Genomic DNA, 19,502 nt, shown 5'->3' with positions numbered 1-19,502 from the left:
TTTCATTTCTCAATCAACTTTCTATATTTAATGAGAGAATCTGAATCAGATATTTTCACCTTTTTGGTCACCTTCAGATACAAAAGCAAGACAGATCCCAATGATCTACTGATAAATAAACTTTATGAGAAGTTGTGGGATGCAAGGGGCCTGGCTGGCATATGGATATCCTGAAGTAGTATATTGCTGACCTGTCTTGTTGAGGAACAACTTTTTGACAAAAATAGTTTTAGGGGGGAAAAATGTGTGTGTGTGTGTGTGTGTGTGTGTGTGAAAAGTTATAAAAATGGTATCTAGACTCTAGTTTCACTGAATTATAGTATGTCTTTTATATTATAGTACTGGTAGTTTCCCGTTAATGACAGTAATTGGAATTTGGAACTCCATCACTAAGCAACACAATTGTACAAAATAAAACTTTATACCACAAAACTGCCAGCGTATTATGGCTGTTCTGGCAATTCCAATCCTGAGGCAAATCCCACATGGATATTAGGCACAAATGTCATATAATCATCATTTGTAATTTGTTGCCAGCTTACCCATTGTCTTTGCTTATTGGAAGCTGGCAGGGAAGGTTGCAAATGATGATCGTGGGACACTATTCTAATTGCAGGCTAGTTGCCAAGCATCTGAATTGTGATCCCATCACTGTGGGACTGCTGCAATGGCTACAATTTTGAAGACTAACAATATGTCTCTTTGTTCAGCTCCGTGATAGCTTTAAATGGTCACTGAAAAGTTGCTGGTCCAAACTAAGGAGTTCCTGTTGAAGCAGTTTCAATGTTCTTAGGATCTTCTTTGTGAACAATTGCTCTATATTGAAAATCTGCCCTTATATGTCTGTGATTTATCTAGCTTATTTTACTAAACATAGAGGTTTTTCTAAGACTAATATTTTGGACATTAAATGCATAGTATTTCTCTCTGAATCATTCTCTGAGGCAAAAAGTCTTTTTTAAACAAAAACTTAAATCATATTGCATATTGATTAAAACTGGCAACGAATGTCCCAAATGTACCCAAAGTATACCAAATTAATTTAGCATTGTTGTGCATTGTTCAAATAACTATACAACATTGCTTCTAGGTTATTTAAGTCTAGAATATGTATTTAATTTCAATCAATCAATCTTCATCAATACTTTATGTATGACACATGTTATCAGAGAGCCAATAGTTAAGGCACCAGGCTAGAAACCTGGAAACAGAGTTCCAGTCCCATTTTACCTTCAAAGCCATTTAGGTGATCTTGGCTCATCCTTTCTCTGAGCCCTAGGAAGGCGGCAGTGGCAAATTGTTTTTAAAGTCTTGCCAAGAAAGCTACAGGGACTTACTTGTCCAGGCAGTCACCAAGAGAGAAGGCACTAAATAAATAAATGAAAATACAGCACTACTCCCAAAATATGGAATATATGTGCAGTGTTTTTACTAGAAACCAAACAAGAAATTTATGGCTCTGACACCCTTTATTTCCTAGATTTTCATGGCTTGGAGCTTCTGTGATAATGGCCAGGACTGTCATCTCTAAGCGATGCAGTCATGTGACATCACGTTTTATGTGGGGGGGTAGGGTTAGGGTTGCCATTTGCACGAGCGGCTTGTGCTTGTGCATGCACATGAAGCTCCATTTTGTGAGTGGAGCTTCACACGCATGCGCAAATGCCCACTGGCTGCAGCCTGGTTCCAAATGAGCTGCAGCCCAATACCGAGCCAGAGCCCGGGGATTGGGGACTCCTAACCTATATAAAATATTTAGAATGCTTTCCATCAAAATTAGTGTCAGCTTCTTCCTGAAATCCTCTTACTACAAAGGCCTGTGAACAAAATATTTTGTCCCTGGAATGCTTAAAAATTAGATTCATTATTATCCAAATTCACCCATCTCACTCTTAGTGGGATATATATATTGGGTATGCATTTTCTTCATCTTAATGCATGGCATTTTTTCAAAAGACAATTATTTGATAAACATAATTGGCTCTAAATGTGACACTTAATGTAACAATGTAACAAATTAATATAACATTAACTGATGCTTTGGAATCTACAGTGATATATGCTGAAGAACGTAATGGTTTTACATAAATATTATCAACTTATTACATTGAAAATTGGCTTCAGTGCAATATTTTTTTTTAGTTTACGATGTAGTTTACTTGGCTTCCTGTTTAGTGGAACTTTGCAGGATCGAGTTTCAGGCATGTCAAACACAAGGCCCGTGGGCCGGATGCGGCCTAACGTGGTTCCATCTGGCCCGGGGATCTGCTCTGAAAAGAGCAAAGAACTGGCCCGCTGCACCTCGGCCCAGGCGTTGATCTACTACCTGATTGCAGCCATCAAAGCCAGAATGTGTTCAGCGTTAAATCCAGGGCTTTTTTTCTCATAGAAAGCTCAGATCGGTGCTCCAGCACCTTTTTTTTAAAAAAGAAAAAAAAAACCCAGAAAAGCTTTTGCACAAGCTGTGCTGCTATTGGCTTAAGGCTAAGCCTATTGCAGGCTTTGCTCTTTTATGACTCATGGACTTCAACTCCCAGAATTCCTGAGTCAGCTATGTATTGGCTTTTGGAAGCCAATAGGAATTGCTGCTGAGCTTGCCAAAAGACCCAGCAGGCAAATGTTGCAAGCGAAGGCAGGAAGTTTGCACTCCTCCCTGCTCCCCAACTACACCATTTCAGCTAGGTAAGTAAGATATTATTTGCAAATAGGATATCCAAGCATGGAGGGAGTAGTGGTTTGTTTCACTTTGTTTTACTTTTCAAATTGCTGTAGGGAAGAAATGATGATTAGAAAAAGGCAGGAAGTTGTTTTTATTAGGAAGAATTCATTTATCCCATGCTAGATCTTTGGGAGCTTAATACCACCAGCACAGAACATTTGCTTTTCTGAAATTTCCTTCAAATTCAATTCCTGATAGGGGCATTTGAAAAAAAAATGTTATTTATTAAATTTATATGCTGACTATCTCACCAGGATGACTCTGAAGTCAAGGAGAGGGCTTGCAACTTCTGTTTGTAGTTATCCAAGTTTCTGAACACTGAGATAATCGGCCATTGTACAAATACAGAGCCTATCATGCTTTTATATTTATATGGATTAGATACATTATCTGAAATTTTTGGAATGTGTAAAAAATTTGAACCAGCCCAGAAACTCATTTCCCATTGTTTGTGTATATAGAAAGTAAACCCTGAAATAGTTTTGGAAAGAGCAAGGACTTTGATTAAATGGAAATGTTGCTAAGCATAGAACTGTTGAGTTAATTTGCAGCTGTTTCTGCTGATTTCTTTTTATGTGCTTATCTAAAGCATTAGTTTGGATCATTGGAAAGAAAAAAGATTTAATATTTATGATTCAAAAATATAAATATGTGAGAAACATGTTTTTAAAGACCTTTGCAGCTTGTTCTCATATATACCCTGCCACAAAGGAATAACTAAAATTATGAAATTTAGAATCTACCAAGCTTCCCTCCCATGGACAGAAGACAATCCATGGGAAATGTGAATCTGTAATCAATAGCTTTAGCAGCAATAATAAATCTATGCTATGCATATTTAAGTTAGCCAAACCCTGGAGCAGTGGTAGCAATCTTCTGTCACAATGGCAAGCCCTTTAAGATTATATAATCATTAATCATATAAGTGAAGAAATGAGGAAAACTGTGGTTAAAGAAATTGATCCAATAATAATCATTGATAACTGATGAATCAATCACAATAAGCAAAAAAACTACCCTTATAATATTTGTTCGATGCTGTATCGAAGGTATGGGAATGAATTCACCAGTAAATTTGTTTTTGGACTTGGTAGAACTTGAAAAAGTAACAGCAGAAGGGATATTTGATTCCTTACTCCAATGTCTTTTATGGGATGACAGAAGATTATTTGAAAAAATATTTGATTTCTCTGGCATGCAATGGTGCCACTGAGATGATGGGATGTAAAAGTGGAGTGAAAAAATTGCTGTCAGAACGTTTTCCGTCTATTATAGTTTGGTATTGTGCTAATCACAGACTAGAATTATGAATAAGTGATGCTGCCAAGGAAACTTCAGGAATAGATTCCAATCATTTATTGATAAACTGTATGTCATATACCATATACCACAGGTCAGCAACCCATGGCTCCGGAGCCGCATGCGGCTCTTTGAGCTGTCTCGTGCGGCTCCCAGGCCTCCTTCCTCCGCCATGTTTACTTTTGGGGAAAAAAGTGGCACTAAAAAAGTTTAATCAATTTAAACTTCTCACAAAAAAAACTTGCAAAGTTTAAATTGATTGGTTGGTTTGTGGGACCGCCCACAAACCTCTTTGTTTTTCTAACTGCACTTGGCAGCAGTGGAGGAAGAGACGGGAGAGATAGAAAGGTGAGTAGGGGGGGTGGCGGAGGCTTGCAGATCTGCCTTTGCCACCTCTTTGTTTGCGGGGGGGTAGGGTTAGGGTTGCCTCCCCCTTCTCTCTGCTGAGGCTTGAAGCAGCTCCCACAGAGAGAACGGGCGGTTTGCCTCCCCAGAGAGAAGGGGCGGTTTGCCTCCCTTTCTCTCTGCCGAGGCTTGAAACAGCCCGTGCAGAGAGAAGGGGCGGTTTGCCTCCCCTTCTCTCTGCCGAGGCTTGAAACAGCCCACGTAGAAACAGCCCTAGCAGAGAGAATGGGGCAGTGGAGCGCTTCGCTGAGAGAATGGGGTGGCAGAGGCTGGATCCCCCGAAAGAAGTCTCCGCCGAAACGAGAGAATGGGGCGGTGGAGGCTTGCCGCCCATTATCTCGGCAGAGACTTCTTTCGGGGGATCCAGCCTCTGCCGCGCCACGCCAAGAGAACAGCAAGCCACCCCATTCTCTCGGCGGCTTGCCGCCCCGTTCTCTTGTCTCAGTGGAGACTTCTTTCGGGGTGGCAAGCCGCCGATAGAATGGGACGGTGGAGCGCTCTGCCGAGAGAATGGGGCAGCTCGCTGTTCTCTCGGTGCGGCAGAGGCTGGATCCCCCAAAAGAAGTCTCTGCCGAGAGAATGGGCGGCAAGCGTCCACCGCCCCATTCTCTCGGTGGAGCGTTCCACCGCCCCATTCTCTTGTTTCTGCGGAGACTCCTTTCGGGGGATCCAGCCTCTGCCGCTCCCTTTTTTCAGCTGCCTGAGCAGCTGAGAGAAGGGGGCGGCAGAGGCTGGATCCCCCGAAAGAAGTCTCCGCCGAGAGAATGGGCAGCAAGCCTACACCGCCCCATTCTCTCGGTGGAGCGCTCCACTGCCCCATTCTCTTGGCGGCTTGCCGCCCCATTCTCTCGTCTCGGCAGAGCCCAGCTGAGAGAAGGGGGCGACAGAGGCTGGATCCCCCGAAAGAAGTCTCCGCCGAGAGAATGGGCGGCAAGCCTCCACCGCCCCATTCTCTCAGCGGAGCACTCCACCACACCATTCTCTCGGTGGCTTGCTGCCCCATTCTCTCGTCTCGGCAGAGCCCAGCTGAGAGAAGGGGGTGACAGAGGCTGTATCCCCCGAAAGAAGTCTCTACCGAGACGAGAGAATGGGGTGGCAAGCCGCTGAGAGAATGGGGCGGTGGAGCGTTCCGCCGAGAGAATGGGGCGGCTTGCTGTTCTCTTGGCGCGGTGCGGCAGAGGCTGGATCTCCCGAAAGAAGTCTCTGCCGAGAGAATGGGCGGCAAGCCTCCACCACCCTATTCTCTCGGCGGAGCGCTCCACTGCCCCATTGTCTCGGCAGCTTGCCACCCCGTTCTCTCATCTCAGCGGTGACTTCTTTCGGGGGATCCAGCCTCTGCCGCCCCATTCTTTTGGCGGAGACTTGCAGAGCTGCTACCTTCGGCTGCTTTTCTTTCGGGGCATCCAGCTGTTGAGAGAAGGGGGCGGCAGAGGCTGGATCCCTCGAACGAAAAGTAGCCGAAAGCAAGCTGAAACAGAGAGAAGGAGACTGCAAGAAGGGCGAGATCAGCGTGGGCTGAGAAACGCTGATCTCGTGTTCCTGGCAATCTCCCTCTTCCACTTGTGAAGTTCAGGGCTGGCCTTACGGAGTTGTCAGAGCTCCCGGGAGGACGCATACACCCGGCCGCTGATCAGCCTCTTGTTTTGCGCATGTGTGCGCATGCGCACTCTTTTTTGCGGCTCCCAGTTTTTTCTTTTGTGAGGGAACCGGTTCCGAGTGGCTCTTTCACTGTTTCAGCTTGCCAACCCCTGCCATATACCATCATATACCAAGGAAGGAACAGAGGAAGGAAGGAATGGAGGGTGGGAGGGAGGAAGGAGAGAACAGAGGATGGAAGGGAGCGAGGTGGGAGCGACCATGTCCCAGCACTCGCCCCGGTCCCACCCTCCTCTGCCAGAGACCCTCAGATCTGCCCCAGTCCTACCTAGGAACCCCTGAAGCAAGCAAGCTGGCCACGCCCACCCAGTAGGCCATGCCCATCCTAGCCACACCCACCCAGTAGACCACGCCCATCCTAGCCACACCCACCCGGCCCCCCGAGGGCAACCAAAATGCTGATGTGGCCCTCAGTGAAATTGAGTTTGACACCCCTGAGTTACCGTAAGTAATTAGTAAAGAATAAAGCCAGAGTATGCAGCCAGGTCAGAATAATGTTAAATGAGGAATGGGGATTATAAAAATGAAATATTTAAACTGTATATGTTCAATTTTTTAATTAATGTTGCTATATACAACTACTTGTCTCCAAATAGGAAAGATGACAATTACTTAATTTTATTATATTTATTCAGAGAATATATTCATGCATTAGTTATTTTGAATAGCGCTTGTCTTCTATAACAAATATTTTGTGTTAGCTAAATTGTTAATTTTACTAAAGATAAAAAATGGATATGAATTATGCTTCTCAGTTATCTGTGTTATTAAAAGAAAATAGTTTGGGTTTCTTGTTTTTGAAAGTCTAAAGTAAAATAGATAACCGCCTTATTTGCAGAAAGTATAACTAATAATTGAAACTCAGCTCCTAAAAATCAGCATTATTAGTGTTTCAATACTAAAAAATGCTGTTATCTATTATTGCCACATATCTTTTTGCAATAAAAGATAACAATTCTCCAATATTATTTAAGGATAATTATTGTTAATTTTGTGTTAGTAAAGTGACATCTAAAAATGTAAGATGATTGCATAATCATGATGTTTGGTATATTTTAGAAGAATCAATGCAACAGACAATCTGTTTACTCAAAAGCTTTGTAGCAAATTATATGTGCATATATTCTGGACAGCGGATGTGTGCATAGCAAAATATTTTTTGAAACTTGTATACCAAAGGTCAATTTAAGGAGACAGAGAATGTGCTCTAAAATGTTCTGTACATCAATTCTGCATCGTCCATAAGTAGTTTAGAGAAAATTTGCAGCCTGATACGGTTATTATGTGATATAAGGAACGATGTTCACCCTTGAGGAAAAACCAATCAGTAGTTGAATGGTCTATTAAACAAAAGCAGCTTTCTGGATTATGATTTTTGTTGAAAAGATTGGCAGCATGGTCAGCGTATATGTATTTATTGGCAGTTGTATTTATTCTATATGCCAAATGTTTGAGAATAATTATTATGTTTTTATTCAGTACTGCTGCAACATGGAGGTGATCCAAATATTCGGAATACAGATGGAAAATCAGCTTTAGATCTTGCAGATCCTTCTGCAAAAGCTGTACTTACTGGTGAGTACACATGATTGTTAAGATACATATAATTAGCCATCTAAAATTCTATCTAAATTTTCTGGGATAAAAACAGAACACTGTATGTATTGACTTACTGCTATTAAGGGATTAAAATCTACTTTGCTTATTGCGCTTACTTTTAGTCATATGATGGCACTTGTAACTTGTAATTTAATTATTTTGATTAAAGTTTACATATCTATAAGCACTCTTAAGAAATCTGCAAGTGTCTAGGATGGAAATGGCACATAATTGTACAGAAGATATTAATTGCACATGTGGATACCCTATGGTGTGAGTACAACCCTCGTGTTGCATTATCTCTCAGTGGCTTTCCATATCATTGTATCCTTCTGGGCTTTCACCAATGGTTGGGAGTGGTAGGCTGTGAGTTGCAGTAGTTTTAGACTATTGATTCCAATTAGTTATGATAAGAATGGAGAGGTCCATTTCATAGTGGGGTACCATAGTGGTCACTGCTCTTCCTTTGTGTAAGAAGCTCTCAAAAATTTGCATGAATTCTTCTTTCAACACAGGTTCTGATGTCATCAGTATATTGATGATGTTTAATTTTCCATCTTGACTTTGGGCCAAGCATGTAATACCATTGAAGTATTGTATTGGTATCTAGTTACTGTCAGGGTTTGAATATAGAGAAACAGAGTTATGCTTGGGTTTGGAAGCTATCCAGTTCCAGAGAATTAACAGCTTTAGTACTGGATGAAATCACACTCTTTCTTATGGAACTGGCTTGTAACGGGGATTCTTCTCGTCTTTTAGCTTCTGCTGGTTGAGTAGGTTACAGTTATGTCCAAGAAAGCTTTATACAGCTACATCTATTGCAACTCCACTGATTCGCTCTAATCACAGTCATACCTCATTTACTGTTTCACTATACTATTACACTGCACATTACATTGGGCTGGCTTGTAAAGTAATGAGAAGCTGTAGTTGGTCTATAATACAGTGCCAACAGGGCTTCCACAGGAAGAAGTACAAATGGAAAATGGCTGTGTAAAAAGTGGGGCTGACAGCCATGGTGAAGAACGAAGAGCTACTGAGTAGACGGATTCTCCTCAAGAAGAGAATAGGAGATTACCCACATGCACTCTGAACAGTTGTCCTTGCAAGGAGAATGCAAGACAGCAGTCCCTGGCAGATTTTGAGCACTGGGAAATGATGGGAATAGTCATCTTGCTTGGAATTGCAGTCAGTGCTTTTTAAAGGACACTTAAGTTTGAAGACTCCCTTAGAATTTAGAAATTATGTTTGGAAATTGTTTGTTACCTACTTTTAAGCTATTAGATCAACAAGTGTGGAAAATCCAGACGAGTTTGCCTTCAATTCTTAAAGATAAGAAAATTTTAATCATAAGCTTAAGTATTTAAAAATTTGAAATTAACAGCAAACGTTAAATAAAACTTTGACCCTTAAAACTTATACACTGATTAATTTTAAATAACTTTAAAAATTGGACACTAGAGAGAATTAAATATTTTAATTAGCCCTGATTGACAGCTAATTAGGACTTATTAAATGATGGGAAACATAACAGTGAAAGTACTGATAGTTACTTTAGAAAAATGGAATCAGAAATTAATATCAACAGTGTCAATAACAGTGTTTGCTTCTATGGATAGACTATGTCCAAAAGATATTATGGAAGAAATAGCACATGAGAAACAAGTTTTACTTGACATGATAGCGATGGCATTGAAAATAAAATTATAAATGACAGGCTAGGAATATGACACGGAAAAGGATGTTTTACTGGACATAACAAAAGAAACTGCTTGACGTTTCAAAACTCAAAAGAAAAATACAAATGATGAACAAAGAGAGTGACCTGAATAATTTTTTATATTGGATTTACAAAAAAGGATTGTTAAAGCTTTGAGAAGGAGCAAAGAATAAATGAAAAGAAATCATATTCTATTCGAATGGACTAAAGATTAAGACTGTTGAAAATAAAAAGAATATAAAATTGGTTTATTTGATGAAGGTTAAAATAAAATACATTGCTACTTCTGATAAAGCTTAATGAACTTTCTGTTGTCACCAAGGCTGAAAAGATCATGCTTTATGGATTTGTCTATAGATAAGAGATGGAACACGGATGAAGAAGTTATCCATAGTAAACAAAGAGGAAATGAGGAGTTACTAAAATGATAATTGTATTGAAGGTTTTTTCTTCTTGTTCTTTTTTTTCCATTTCTGATTTTTCCTTTTGTACTTTTTACTCTTTTTTATTCTTTTAGTTTTAGATTTTATTATAATTAAATTGTTAACAATATTATCTAAAAAATATAATGTCTTCAATAGTTTTATGTCACTTTCATATGAAGAACGGTTGCAGGAATTGGGTATGTCTAGTTTAATGAAAGGAAGGACTAGGGGTGACAGCAGTGTTCCAATATCTCAGGGGCTGCCACAAAGAAGAGGGAGTCAAGCTATTCTCCAAAGCACCTGAAGAAGCAACGGATGGAAACTAACCAAAGAGAGAAGCAATCTAGAGCTAAGGAGGAATTTCCTGACAGTTAGAACAATTAAACAGTGGAACAACCTGCTTCCAGAAGTTGTGAGTGCTCCAACACTGGAGGTTTTTAAGAAGAGATTGGACAGTCATTTGTCTGAAATAGTATAGGGTTTCCTGCCTGAGCAGGGGGTTGGACTAGAACAGGGCTTTTCAACCTTTTCACCCATTGTACTACTTTTAGGATATGGCAACATCTGAGTACCACCAGTCGCCTAGCAAGGTGTCAAAAACTTGATGACTAAAAAAAAAGGAAAAAAGTGATAAAGTACAGGTAGTCCTCGACTTACAACACTTTGCTTAGTGACTGTTCAAAATTACAATGGCACTGAAAAAAGTGCCCCCAAGTCACAGCCGAGCAAGACACCTACCTGCCTTCCTAGTGGTGCTCTTCCTCCTGTCCGAGGTTTTCATTGTTGTGAGCATTTCTATTGAGGATTGGCAGTGGGGGTGGAGTGGGGAGGGGTGTTTGGTTTTTATTTCCCCCCTCTGCCAGGTGGTTGCAGCAGGTTTTGGTCATTTCACATGACCCTGGAACACTGTGACCGTCATAAATATGAATCAGTTGCCAAGCATCTGAATGTAAATCACAAGACCCTGGAGATGCTGCAACATTCCAGCTGATCAGCGCTTCTGGGCTCAGCAGAAGCGCCAGGTTTGGTGCTGAGCTCCATCTGAAGCCTGGCGCTGATCCTGGCGCATCCACTGAGCCCTGACAGCCCTGCTGCTCCAGCCATCTCTCACTCAGGCTTGTGCAGTGCTACCACCGGTTTGGTTCATTCCCCTCCCCCGCTACCAGTTTTCTATGATGGTCAGGTACCACCTGCCAGATGCCAATGTACCACAGGTGGTACTCGTACCACTGGTTGAAAAGCCCTGGACTAAAAGACCTCCAAGGTCCCTCCCAACTCTGTTGTTCTGTTATTCACACACCACCATAATTTTGAGAGTTACATCGATCGCCATCTGACTCCTAGTGCCATTCAAGGTGCTAGTTAGAATCCTTGGTGCTCTCTAGTCTTGGTTGTTTTCTTGGAGAAATTTTATTATCTAGTTAAGTAACATCTTCAGTGCTAGAAGAGGTTTGCTTTGTGTTTATATACAGTATTTTTATTTATTTATTTGTTTGTATTCCACCTTTATTATTTTTACAAATAACTCAAGGTGGCAAACATATCCAACACACCTTCCTCCTCCTATTTTTATACGGTACTGTAGTTTGCGCTTTCAGTGTTACTGGGCAACTCTTTATGATTCAGGATTTGGATTTTCGCATTAGTACTATCTACAATAATATAATCAAGTAGGGTGGGCTTGCTCACCATATTAATTCCTTTGCTTTTCAATTACCTATTTACTGCCATTTTCTTTCTTTTCAAAAATATTTTATTGATTATAATCACCTTAATAGTTGGTAAACCGTGTTATATGGGTTTATATTTAAAAAAACAATAACAATTTTTATAATTCTATAGTCCATATAATGGCTTTGCTTGATTTTCTCTTCTTCCAATAATATTCTCTTTTGCCAACCTTTAATTAATACAGTTCTTATTATTTGAATAGATGGCAATTAAATATAGACATTTTTCTCCTGTTTCTGCAAATAATAACCACATCCATATAAAACTTCTTTTCTAATTGATCATCTTAATTGCCTCATCATAGATCCTGTTTACAAAATTCTTATTTAAATTTGTTTCCAGGAAATCAATTTTCAAGTTGAAGAGAGAAAATTACTTTTCTTACCTAGTTCCAAACATGTTTATAGTCAGGTTAGAGTAGTGCTTTTGGGCTTTGGCTGCTTGGACTAGACTCTGAGGTTAAGCTAGCCTTTCTCCTCCTGGTTTCTGGAGGCCTTTTCCCAAACCAATCGGATCAACCGCTGTCTTTTCGCAATTAGCGGGACTTTCTTCCTTCGTTGCCTCTACGGGGCAACTTCAGGCCCATTTTGGGTCCCCTAACAGGCAGAAATCATCCGTAGGGTACGGAGCCCCGCGATCCCTCAGCTGCTATGGTACTGTGTAAAACCCCGAACTGCCATTTTCAAGGATCACAGAGACAAAGCCTTCTCAATTTCTGCTTCCTATTAAGTCAGTCTCTCAGCATAGACCAGACTAGGAAACTAAAATTATAAATGCTAATACTACTTTTATTTATTGTTTTCTGTTATTTATTAATTTTATTTGCTGCCCATTTCGTTTTGAAGTAACTGTCTTATTATAGGTTTATATAAGACTAACGTACTTACCCTTTCCTGCTTTTATCTTCAAGAAAATTAGGGATGGTCAATTTTGACATATTTTCTCTAAATTACATTTCTGCTTTAAACTCACATTTGTTTTTATTTGATTGCTGACTTGGTTGTGACTCTTATTCCTATTTTTGTCAGGGTTATTCTTTCACCCCCATTACATCTAGGGGAAAATATTCCCCTGGATATCTGAATGGCCTGCTCAGCTAAATTGCATCCAGTTACTTCCAAACATTTTTTTGTGCAACTGTTTGACCAAAAACGTCAAAACATTTTATTAATACATACTTATTTTTTCCCTATAGATTGTCATCTCATATTAGGGCAAATGAGATTTGTTTTATGATTATAGAAGTTGGTCTTAATCCTAGACAAGGCTCTGATCACAAGTCTTTCATTTTAATAAAGCAAGCCCCTAAGTCCAACGGATTGTCTCAAATTAGACCCTACTGCTAGCCAAAGGAAACAGTGGAGAGATATGAAGTTTGGTACAATTAGCCATGAAATTTGATTGACTGATTGATTCAAATTAAAGTGTTTAATGTGTAGTATGATAATATCCTCATCTCTTTCTACCAGTTTTATTGCTTTTAAGATGGCTTTTAATCCTGACAATCATTTTCCCTCATTGTGAGTTAAGCTCCCAGTACATTACTGGACAGATATTGTATGTGCTTAAATGTGGGATTGGAATTGCTCTAGTTGAGAATTCCAAATTAAGTAAACTAGTGAGCTTGCATGTGCTACTTTCCCATTCTTTAGTATGACATTAACCTCCCAGCTCAAATACCCTAGCCTAGTGCAATTAAGTAGCTAATTATGCTATAAAGACTAGCCTGTCCAATTTTGGTTAGTCTTGAGTATTAATAAATTATATAATAGAAATCTTAATGGAAATTTGCTGATTGGTTCTGATCTCTCATGTAGATCTCGCTGTGTCACCTTCAGTGATTTGAAAGCAGCCTTTGATTCATTATCTAGAGCAGAGGCCCCCAACCTTTTGGACACCAGGCACCAGTTCTGTGGAGAAAAGTTTTTCTACGGACCGGAGAGCACGTGGTTTTGTGTGCTGCTTACATCCCACAGATGGGGCTTTGCTCGTTTGTGCAGACCGGTTGCCGGCATGCCACAGCAGTCCACGGATCAGGGAGTTGAGGACCCCTGATCTAGAGATAATTTATAGAGAAAGTTGATGGATACATCTACAAATTATTACTAACTAGTGCTTCATAAAAATACAGAAATGCAGATCAGATGTGCCATTATTTGTGACCCGGAGAAACAATCTGAAAACATTTGCTTCAGATTGTTCTTACCCCTCATTTTTTCAGGGTTTTGTGGCTACCAAAAGAGAACTTTGAAGAATAGGAATGTTGTCTCTAAATCCAATTCTGTCCTCCTTCCAGACTGTTAAAGAGGAAGCTATACAGAGAAGCTCTTGATGATGTCCTAATGGACAACATGAAGAAAGCCGTGTCCTTAACCACCATCACCACCACCACCAAAAACAAAGCAAGGATAGCAGAATGCCCAGTTGCACCTTCCATCCCTCCATCTTTACAGCATTCTAACAGATCTGCAGAAGAGCCATAAAACATTATGTGCGTATGGGCGGGCGGGGGGGGTGAGGTGTTTGTGATGGTAGAAATCGCAAAATAGATTATAACAGAATGTCAGGCAGAATCCTTTATTCACCCACAGAAAGAGGGGGGAATATCAATTTAGTGACTGTCTTAGCTTCCCTGTGTACAGGAAACTAATATAATTTACTGACATCCAGATTCACATGAAATATGAAATGCATGGGTCACAAAGATCCATTTCAAATTCGCCATGCCCCCTTGATACCCCAATCCCCACGTTTTCGTAAGACAACCAAACAGCAGCTGATTCTGAAGATCATAAGCCATATCCAAGATGTACAGGCTATCAAATAGGTTTAATGAAGCAAGAGATTCTCTGACTCAAAAGTCCATATTCCCGAGAATAGAAGTGGTGGATTATCTTGGATCTCGAACAAATAAACCACCATATCAAATACAGCAGAATAGAGAGCCCCTTAAGAAAAAAAAATCTGTCATGCTCTCAGTGGATTTACTGGAGATGGTTTATACTATTCTGTCCACCTATCCCTTCTACATTCCTTTTATGACCAGGGCCCCTAGGTCAATTCACACCCCCTAGTTTTGCTGTTATCACATCCCAAAGTATTAATGGAAGGACATGGATTTCAGAAACAAGAGATGAACATCCTTTAACTGGTTCACACCCTATATTGCTGTTCCAGACAACAAGGGAGGCCTGATCTCCATGCCAGAAGAGAGGAAGTAGATTATATAGCTGCTGATCATTTCAGGCTAGCTAGCCACCAGGACCTCTTAATTTTTGCCATTGTCCCCAACCAAATTAGGCAATGGTCCACATAAGCTTATCTCGCAGGGCATTGTGTGTACTCCATTAGAACTAAAGACATCTTGGCTGTTCTCATTACTAATGCCTTTGGGGTGCTTATTTTTTTGGACTTGCTCTCTGGTTTATCAGTCTGAAATGGGGAAGGAGTTATCCTTTCCCCTAAGAACTAGAAAAGGACTTTAATATTAAGTCCACTTGAACCATTTCCAAGGCATACCTCTCTTTTCAATGGGCCTGCTTTTTTCTGTTTAGATGTACGTCTTTTTTTGTTTGTTTGATGGTATCCCACTGTGTTTTAGCTTTTCAGTCTTGTATCTATTACAGCTAAAAAAGAAAATTCTCATATAGTGAAAGATGAAGGGAAACCTGCAAAAAATAACAATTATGACTCTCCCTTCACCGCAGTCGACTGACGTGAAGGTAAATGTGTCGGTATTTGAATTGAGTTAAAAATAACACCTATATGGAATATTAAATAATTTATTGTGCTATGCTTTATTCAGTTGAGTATCAGAGTGACTTCAGAAACAATTGTATAACATCTATTGTGATAGCCATAGGACTACAGTGTTTTGTAGGGAAGACAAAAATGACTCAGGACACCCCAGCATCATTTCTTCTAATGGGTGCCTCCAAAGGAACCCTTCCTTGATGTTTAGAATCAGCCATTATAGATAATTTTTGGTTCTAACAAGTGGGTCAAAATTAACATAGGATACTGGGAATACAGTTTTTCATGCCATCAAACCCAAATGTAGCTAGCTGCTACCTGATTAGTTTACCAGAAACTTTTTTGTGAATCCTTTCATTTTGTTTCTCTTGAAAAAGGAGTTCTCATGCCCATAGGAAATACAGGCAGTCCTTGGCTTAACAACCATTCGTTTAGTGAGTGTTCAAAGTTACAACAGCACTTTGAAAAATGTCTCATGACCGTTTTTCACACTTACGACTGTTGCAGCCTTCCCACCGTTATGTGATCATAATTTGGACGCTTGGCAACTGGCCTGTATTTATGACGGCTGCAGTGTCCCGGGTTCATGAGATCACCTTTTGCAACTTTCTGACAAACAAAGTCAATGGGGAAGCCAGATTCACTTAACGACCATGTTACTAACTTAACAACTGTAGTGTTGTTGCAATCTGTCCTGTGCCTGACCTGATATTTCTCTTCCTCTCCCTACTACACCAGAGAGGAAGGGATTATTTAAAAAAAGGTAAGCAGGCACACAATCAGGAATATACTGTATATCGAAAGGATAGTACAATGGCAATTGGAACTACCAGAATTGCTGTCTACGAGATCATGTGATGTTGCACTTTATGATCACATTGCTTAGTTAGACTTGCTGATCCCAATTACCGTAACTTAGTGACTGCATCACTTAGTGGCTGTGTTGCTGATCCCAGTTTTGGTTGCTAAACAAGAAATACCTGTAGTTGTTTGGGATATTTCATTTGCGCATTACTCCAGACAACCTAGATAGTTCTCATTGATTTCACAAGTTATTCAATTCTATTTTAAAATACAGAAGCAATCCTATTGCCTTTTAACTCAGAAAAAATAGCTAAGGACAGTTAATATATTCGTTTTATATTAGATTTATATTCTGCCTTTTAGGAGTTGAAAATGGTATTCATTGTTTTCTTACAAGACCATTTAGAGATAATTGAGGCTGAGACTCAAGAGCCTAGCTGAAAGTTAAACAGTAAACTGAAAACCAAACAGTAAGCTTCCTGACATCTAATGTTAACAATTAGGGATGTAGCTTATTTGGATACAGGCCCTCAAAAATAGTCTGAAAAGTCAATGTCTTGCTATTTTATAAGTCTGCTGACTTCTTTCTAGATCACATTTCACTTATCAAATATTGGGCTATATGAATTTAGCTATTTCTATAGAGGCATTAAGGATATTGCTGTCGTAGGATTTCCAGCAATTTTCATTTGAAATCTGGATAGCAATTATAACAACAGTGGCAACAATAACAATATAATTTGATGGTAAACTGACAAGTAAAGATTTAGACACATATGTTTATGATTAAGGGATATTAACATAAAGTTATCTTTCTGGATATAGGAGTGAGCAAATACTAACTGAGGTGTTTCAAAGAGGTATTTAGCTATGTGGATATGTATATAGGTCATTTTTGTTACATCTGCCAATTTTGGTGCCAAATTTTCATGGAGCAGTCTCATGATACAAGATACTTTGAAGAAGGAGGCAGAAATGGGATGCTAGGATGGCATAAACACTACAAGGTGCCCACCTTTGCACTAGTTGAATTGTTCTTTATCCTCTTCATCACCAAATTTCTCCTGAGAAAGTTTAGGGTTCCTCCAAAGTATATTTTGGGAGGTGAACAGAACAAAATCTGCCATGCTAACACAGGTTTCTTCATACAATAATGAACGTTACTGTATGGCTATGTTGCTGATTTCTTTGATTAGTTTAAATGTTCAAATGTCTCTTAAAATATTTTGATGTTTCCTAATTTCCACATTCAACAATACTGGATTTTTTAAAAAAATCTTCACATATACGGTACTGCTCAAAAAAATAAAGGGAACACTAACACAATGTACTGTATTTAAGAGTAGGATGTCTTATTTTCTGTTCCCTTTATTTTTTTGAGCAGTATATTTTGAACCCATCTCAGCCGTGGACAATGATGGTAATGAATTCTATACAATGACATTGTTGGATGATCATCAGTAGGAAGAAATGTTACATAGAAATCTGAATGAAATCTACAGCCTTCCTTCCTCTGATGTAACTATTTCTATCAGTAGGCCCATGGGTCGGCAACCCGCGGCTCCGGAGCCACATGCGGCTCCCAGCCGCCCGGTGCGCGCGCACCTCTTCGAACGGGCAGTGGTGCGCGCGCACCTCTCCAAATGGAGAGTGGCACCGCCCGTTTGGAGAGGTGCGCGCGCACCTCTCCGAACGACTGGAGTTGCGCGCGCACCTCCCCAAACCTTTGGAGAGGTGCGCGCATACCTCCGCGCGAATGGGCAGCGGCGCCGCTCTTTGAGGAAGCTGCCGCGGCCCGTCTGCAAAGCTGCCGAAAGCGGCAGCTTTGCAGACGGGCTGTCGCCGTCGGGCAACCGGTAACCGGTTCCATCTCACTTAAAAAAATGGCAACCGCGTGCGTCTGCGCATGCGCAAAATGTTTTTTGCGCATGCGCGTGCATGGAGACATGCACGCGGCTCCCACTTTTTTTAATTTGTGATGGAACCAGTTCCCAGTGGCTCTTTTCCTTTTTTAGGTTGCCGACCCCTGAGTAGGCCCTAGAGGTGTGCAACTACACCACCACCTGCAGTTTCCTATTGCATTGGAATTCAGTGCAGCTTGTGTCGCAAAAGGCCAGCAGCTGCTTTAGTTGGGCATGCCTCATCAGCAGCGAAAGGAAGAAGATGGCATGTCAGCAGATGCTGCTGACAGCCATCAGGGATAGGTTGCCAAGGCCCAGTGCAGGGTGGCCAAAAGGGCAGAAATTTGGGAAGATAGGCAGGTGGGAGGAATTGGAGGTGACCATAGTAGGACAGGAGGGGTGTGAGATGCTCACTTGATGATACAGTCATTGCCTAATGATTGCAACCAGGACTTCTGGAACTGCCGTTTCTCAGTGATTTCATCACATTTCACCTAACAACAGCTTTCCTGGAAATTCCAGTCTTCATTAGGGCTTCTAAGGAAGGACTACCTGCAAGGTATAATGCGTTTTGTAAGATGATGTGCATACTTCTGAAGGTACATTTATAAAATTATTTGAAAGTAGTAATTATATTCATTACCTGTGCAGATGCAGAAATAGTACCTGAGCAATGCTAATCAGACATAAAATGTCTCTATCATTTTATTAAACGATCTGTTTAATAAATTGTATTTGCAATAGCAGCAGTCCAATACTTAGTGGGCCCATCAGTAGTTTTTGTAATTTTCAGATTTTGTTAACTGTAAAAGAGATGCCCCAAGGCTAAATTATGTAGTCTTAAAAGTTATATACGGTAACTGGATCTAATCTTGCTTCTTTGTATTCACAGACTGAAACCAAAATAAGTGAATAAAACAATGAGTGAATAAAACAATGAAAATACTTGGTTTATCTCTGCTGTGAAAACTGATTGTGTTTAAAGAAATTTTAGTTTAAAATACTTGAATGTCCACCTATTACAATCAAACTTTTTAAATCACTAGTAAGTTCATGGCATGGTTACTTAAAATGACAGCGAGAGTGTAATCAGGTTGCTAATTATACTGGGTTCAGTTGAAAAGATTACAGTCTCCTCCCACCCCTCAAAATACATCCCCTATAAAATGGGAATGTTATATTGGATTCACTAAGAATAAAGTGAAAGTTGCAGATAAGAGGCTATGTAAAATAGGCTGTTTTTAGACCTTTTTTATTGGAAGGGAAGAGAACACTGACGAAATGTAAGTTGTCCCAAGAGGGAGGTTAAAGAAGATGCTTTGTTGATTATGTTTTCTTTTCAAATTGCTTGATTTTTTTCTTGCAAAATATTTTGCTGCAACATCCAATAATAATTGTTGAAAGTGTCTTAACATCAAAATGGCCTGTTCCAACCTTACATGAAGTGATTGAACCATGAAATGGACCATTTGACCTTTGTATTGCAATCT

General features: G+C 40.1%; 1 protein-coding gene across 1 annotated transcript in view; it reads left to right on the top strand.

The window, feature by feature from the left end:
* TNKS (tankyrase) overlaps positions 1–19,502 on the top strand; it is a 105,408-nt gene that overhangs the window by 6,916 nt on the left and 78,990 nt on the right. The window contains exon 3 of the mRNA XM_083352833.1: positions 7,559–7,654. Coding sequence (XP_083208959.1) covers positions 7,559–7,654 — 96 coding nt within the window. The remainder of the gene's footprint in view (positions 1–7,558; positions 7,655–19,502) is intronic.

This window comes from Vipera ursinii (assembly GCF_947247035.1).
Source record: "Vipera ursinii genome assembly, chromosome: 2".
NCBI classification, from domain to species: Eukaryota; Metazoa; Chordata; class Lepidosauria; order Squamata; family Viperidae; genus Vipera; species Vipera ursinii.
The sequence above is the reverse complement of the archived record's forward strand: the minus strand, read 5'-3'. Positions and strand labels throughout refer to the sequence as shown.